We start from the raw sequence: 6,091 nt of genomic DNA, 5'->3' as shown, positions 1-6,091 counted from the left end.
TATTATTAACATTAATATTATGGAAATTTCGTTTTAACTTGTTTATACATTGTTTTAAGCATATTTATTAAAATAAAAAGAAAATTTGTTTGTTTGTTATGTAAGATATAATTCTATTTCATCTCGTTAACTTTAAAAACAGTATTCTACTGTTTTTAAAGCCCACTCGATGAAATAAAATTTCATCTTACACACTAATAAACAAATATCCTCTATTTCATTCCAAATGGAATGATAATACCTAGTATCAATTGAGAAATGCAGCTTTTGATTATCATTTGCAAGGTTGTAGTATAAGATTTGATCATCATTTGCAAGGTTGTAGTATAAGATAAATTAAATTTTGACATTTTATCAAACCATATTTGTAACAAATGAGATAAGAGGCAAGTTAAACTTCACATTTATCTTTTACGTTAGCCGGGGCTTTATGTTTGCAATTTAGCATTATAATTAGTAATTATGTATGGCAAGGATGAAGAATTGAAATAAACAGGTCAATACTTGCGAATTGGCAAATAAATTGAAAATTTTACACAAAAAAAAACAGATTTTAAGCAAGACGCGATGAAAAATGGACTATAAATAAGTTTTTGACACATAATACAGTATGTCTGGCAAGCTTAATCATTAAAGTTTAATTTAGCACCTAAAAGTCACTTTTTAATGATGAAAATAACCATTTCTGACGAGTTTGTTTGCAGTATATACACTAGTTTTCCGACGAACCCCGTGACAGTTATCACAAGAACTCCTTAACAAGTTATCATAAGAACTCAACCCCTCGTGTAACACTTCCTCTCCTGTGTAAGTATAATATCTGTACACAACTAGGTTGTGATAAACTATCTTAAACTGCAATTATGCCAGTCATTCGTGTTATCGTGCATGCATTTTCTTAATGGTTGTATTTGTATTCTCATCACGCTTATGGTGTGTGTAAACTAAGTGCTTTCCATGCAACTGGATACTCTGGAGGAATATGCAAATAGATTAATATGGCTGACGAAAACAGTGTGAAGAAATCGAACATAGATAGAGGATGGGCGTGGGTTGTCATGATCACTTCGTATTTGGGAATAATAATTCTTTCCACAGCTTTGTACATGAATGGAGTGATTTATGTGGAGCTTTTGAACAAATACGGCGAAGGTGAGGCCAAAACATCTCTAGTAGGCGCCCTCTGTGGTGGACTTCTATCTTGCCTAGGTATGTATATTTGTATAATGTATACAATGGAAAAAAGCGTGATATTAACGATCTTCAGGATATATTTAAAAGACATCATTCACTGTACGTTGAAGTATCTATAATTATCCCCCGCCGAAAAGGCGGCGGGGGATATAGAAATAGTCACCATCCGCCCTTCGTTCCGTCCATCCATCCATCCGTCCGTCGCACGTCCATCGTACTTCCGTCCCACATTTTTTTCAGGAACATATCTCAAAAAGTATTTGAGGTATCAACTTGAAACTTCATAGGTGGATAGATCATAGAAAGGAAGAGTGCACAAAAATGATAACTCTATTTTGCATAATTTTTCAGTTATTGTCCTTTGTTATTTTTCAAACTTAATTTTTGCCCAGAGCAAAACTCAATAAGCTTTTGAGATATCAACATGAAACTTCATAGGTGAATATATCTCACTCAGGAGGTATGCAGTGCATAAGAATGATAACTTTACCCTTCATATTTTTTGAGTTAATGCCCTTTGTTATTTTTCATATTTAATTTTTCACCTGAGTGGAGCATAACTTAAAAAGTCTTTGAGCTGTCAACATGAAACTTCATAGGTGGATTTATCTTTTTGAGGAGGAATGTTATGTACAAGAATGATAACTCTATCCTTCATCTTTTAGTTCTTGCACTTTGTTATTTTTCATACTTTTAGTCCGGAGCTTATCTCAAAAAGTGTTAGAGGTATCAACTGGAAACGTCATTTGTGGATAGATATCATTGTGGAGGAGTGCAGCTCACAAGAATGATAACTCTGCCCTGCATTATTTTTCAGTTATTGCTCTTTGTTTTATTTCAGCCATCAGTATTCACATAGGTCTCAAATTTGTAATCACTTCAGCGTTCAGTTTTCATTACCAAAAGACCTTTTTCAATTGAATTATTCTGCTCCTCTACATATACATTCTTCCAGTGAGCAACAACATTTGGCGGAGGATGTCCATGGCTCTTGTTTTAAATTAAATTCAATGTGCCATATATTTTAAAATGTCTTAGATTATGGCGATAATAATGTATGTGAACAAAAGTAAAAAATATTCCCACTGTTTAATCATTCTGTACACAATACACTGACATGTTCATTATGTTATTAAAGAAACAAAGAAAGGTTATATCATTTTCTTTATGTATCGTTCAATTTTAGCACCTCTCGTGGGCGCCTTGAATAACAAGATCAGCTGCCGGTTCTCAATGATCATAGGTGGCGCAGTTACAACGATTGGCTTCGCTATCTGTGCATTCGTGGATAGTTTAAACATGATAATCATCTTCAATGGAATTTTTGTAGGTACGATTCAAAGGTATAAATGGAATTTTTGTAGGTACGATTCAAAGGTAACAACCCAGAGTATGGAATTTGCCGTTCTTTTCATATCTAGGTACACTTGTGTTAATGTCTACACATAGTGAGCCCGTGACAATATCACTTGCATTTTTTATAACCAAATTATGATTTTGACATAATCGAGCTCGCCATTTTTTCAGAATGCTAGTCTCTCAAGCGATAATTATCGCCTTTTCTATAGACAAGGGACAGTTATACTAGCAAAATTTAACAATTTCAACTCGATATTTAGCGTCTTATTTTTCGAAAATTGTGTATTCCTCACGCGATAATTATCGCGTTGGAGGGCGCTTATTATCGCATGTTAGAATAGCGAAATTTGATACATGCGAAATTTAGCTTAGACATTGCCCTAAAGAGGCGATAAATATCGCTTATTCAAATTTCGCTACTCTCTTGTGCGATAGTTAGCGCCCTTCAACGTGATGTTTATCGCGTGAAGAACACACAACATACGAAAATTAAGACGATAATCATCGAGGCGAACTTTTTTTTTTCGCTTGTATATGTTTCACTGTTTTCATGAAAAGACGCTCGAGAGACTAGCGAAATTTTAGACATGCGAAATTGAGTACTAAATTTCGCTCCTTTGAGGCGGTAATAATTGCCTATGACCAGCGAAATAGGACACGGTATAATGCATGTTTTTATTCCATATTCTAGAAATCATATGAAAAATTAGGTCGTTGTTCACTGTTCGTTTCGGAAGTTTCAAATTTGAAACAGAAGTTATCGTCAGTTAAACCGTTACAATATTGTATTAAAGCATTGACATTAAAATGATATAGTCTGGCCAATGAATCGCCAGTTCGAAATTTTACCAAGCGCTTTGAAGTACATATAAAAACCAAGTCAAAGCGCAAATCACATGTGAGTAGAATAAAATGTAGTTCTTGATTAAGCTATAAACGCTACATTTGTATTATCAAGTAACGGTAATCACATGCTTGAAATGACATAGCTGCAACAGGAAATAACAGCTACGGTGTATGGGAACATAAATTATAAAACAGTTGAAGTACCCTGCATTATAAGCCAACCTTAATTGAATATATGTATCTTTAGCTTAAGTGTGTTATAAAAATAATCTTTAATTTTCATGTTTCTGTTTTTCAGGTATTGGGTTCGCCCACTCTCTGTCTGGTTTGATTTGCGTCGTTGGATTCTACTTCGAGAAATATCGTGATATCGTTCTTTCCGTTGTGTTCTTAACTGTTGGTATATCAATGTTTATTTCTGCTCCTTTCGGGTTATATCTGCTCGATGTTCATGGCCTTACAGCAACGTATTTGATACAAGCAAGCATTCAGGCACACATGTGCATATTTGGTGCCTTAAGTAGACCGTCTGTAATTGAGAGACAGGTCCAGAAGCAAAAACAAATGGATCTCAAACAAAATTTAAAACTGAGATCAACTTCTTATTTTGATGTAACGCTTTTAAAGAACCGGTCATATTTGTGTTTCCTATTTAGTATATCAACGTGGAACTTTTGTATGTTGGCCGGATTTGTTCACCTTCCAAATTATGTTTCAGTACTAGATGGAAGTAATTCAGACATAAGCGTAATCATGCTATTGTTTTCCCTTTCAAATCTTGCCGGTCGTTTTCTTGGATCGCTTACAGTTTCAAAATTTCATAGAAACATTACTAAAGTGTATGCCACAGAACTTGCAATTTCTGGCATAATTACGGCTTTGTTCCCCTTATATTCAAAAATATGGGGCGGACTTTATATATTCACGATCCAGCTTGGATTATTTACTGGATGGCCTAACACTATGATGATGCCAATGTCTCTTGATTATGTTGGAATATCGAAAATGTCAGAGGCGTATGGATATAATTATCTTTTTAGTGGAATAGGATTGTTCACCGGACCGGTTTGTATAGGTATGTCAACATTGTTCTTTATAGTCATCAGATTAGATTAGTTAAAACTTGGCAAGTATTTACCAATCAAAAATCAAATAAAACATATATGTTACAAGTACAAAAATATTGTACTTATAATGTCAATTTAAAAATGATATCAATTTATCTTGAATGTATAATTCGTAGTTGTGTTAAATGAAATCAATTGTTTATAGAATTTGCAATAAAAAGTCAAATTAAATCAGCTTTACGTGTGTTAGGAATTTGTTTATTAACATAAAAGGAACTCCACTCGGGTTTTATAGCCTAAAATCAAAACATTTGAAATTTACCATTTCAAATGGAAAAGTATGCAATTTTACTAGATACTAAATTTGATAACCGTTTATTGTTCGTGTTTTTGGGTCGATGTAGTGTCAATTTGCGCAATACAGTTGACATTCTCTTGGAAGCGAATTGAGCAAATGATCTGACATTCGGCACATGAAATATTGGTGCAGACCCACATAGAGTTAATATATACAACTCTTGAAAATATACCTCAATCAATCCATGTAAAAAAAACCTGAGTTGAGCCCCTTCAAGAAATTTAAATAGGAATTATGTTTCAAATGTGAATTGATGATTTTCCGATAAAAATAACAACGAATTCAATAAACGTGTCTTTTAATTTTTCAGGTTTTATTTATGGAGTTTCGGATTCTTATGAGAACAGCTTTATTGTTGCAGGTTTGTGTCTATAATGCCAAATCATTCCCTATCCTATTTTTTGATATGAATTCGTTTTAATGCATACTTAAATGAGATTAAAGTAGCATCAATGCTTTGGAAAAGAAGTGGTCTATTAATACCGCTACATTTGACCCTTAGCTTCTTCATCCTTCCATTGGCTCATTACTGTACGGTACTTGCTGGGTTGTGTAACTGTGTTATGAGATGTTCGTTTAATAATGATTGAAGTATAAATAAAAACTCACAGTCTATATTTGTTTTGTAGGTGTAATAATATTTCTTGGTGGCGTGTCTGCAGCTGGATCATTCTTGTGTAAAAGTAGAGAATCAACCGATTCTGAACTTGTATCGAATGAGTTGACTTTAACAGACATAAAGAATATACATAGCTGTAACAATATTGATGCTAAACTATGTGCTTCATTAGGATCCATACACAGTGGCAGTGTAACAGACCTCCTATCTTTCTCCAGATCTCAGGACTTATATATCAAAGTCACAGATAACATTATTGAAGATGTAACTAAAATTAAAGAAGTAAATGGTTTGTTGAATGATCAAAGATAACACATGCTTTATACTTTTGCATATGATAAATGCATTGTGCAACAAAAATGTTGTGCTTTTTTTTGCTTTTTTGTCTGCACCTTATATAATATTAATAAAATTATGTAACATTACTTGAGAGATACCGAACTTACTATATAAATGTCAGTTTTAAAATGAGTTACGATCAATGTTCTTTTTTTTATCGCAGAACGGTTTGAAATTACAGCATCCTAAACATTGCAAAAACTTAACTTATATACTTATAAATAGTTTTTAATGGCAAAACATGTATTAACTATATCGTTCCATATAAATATTAGAGTCTGTGGTTCAATTTTATTTTTTGATGACATC

At 33.2% G+C, this 6,091-nt stretch overlaps 1 protein-coding gene across 1 annotated transcript; it reads left to right on the top strand.

Annotated features, from left to right (window-relative positions):
* The first annotated feature begins 814 nt into the window (after window positions 1-814).
* Window positions 815-5,868, top strand: LOC132748239 (monocarboxylate transporter 13-like). The gene is made up of 5 exons (XM_060737806.1): window positions 815-1,209; window positions 2,381-2,524; window positions 3,698-4,474; window positions 5,135-5,185; window positions 5,454-5,868. Exons 1-5 carry the CDS (start codon window positions 999-1,001, stop codon window positions 5,753-5,755), a joined length of 1,485 nt encoding a protein of 494 aa, XP_060593789.1. The 5' UTR covers window positions 815-998; the 3' UTR covers window positions 5,756-5,868.
* The last annotated feature ends 223 nt before the right edge of the window (window positions 5,869-6,091 follow it).

This window comes from Ruditapes philippinarum, unplaced genomic scaffold (assembly GCF_026571515.1).
Source record: "Ruditapes philippinarum isolate M1 unplaced genomic scaffold, ASM2657151v2 ctg353_1_1_1_1, whole genome shotgun sequence".
In the NCBI taxonomy this organism is placed as follows: domain Eukaryota; kingdom Metazoa; phylum Mollusca; class Bivalvia; order Venerida; family Veneridae; genus Ruditapes; species Ruditapes philippinarum.
This window is presented reverse-complemented; position numbering and strand designations above follow the sequence as displayed.

What these genes read in the sequence shown, in the direction of transcription:
- LOC132748239 (XM_060737806.1), top strand. Translation starts at nt 999, where the DNA reads ATGGCTGACGAAAACAGTGTGAAGAAATCGAACATAGATAGAGGATGG. An exon ending in CTTCAATGGAATTTTTGTAG is followed by an intron (nt 2,525 to 3,697) that starts GTACGATTCAAA and finishes TCTGTTTTTCAG; the next exon opens with GTATTGGGTTCGCCCACTCT. An exon ending in CACCGGACCGGTTTGTATAG is followed by an intron (nt 4,475 to 5,134) that starts GTATGTCAACAT and finishes TTAATTTTTCAG; the next exon opens with GTTTTATTTATGGAGTTTCG.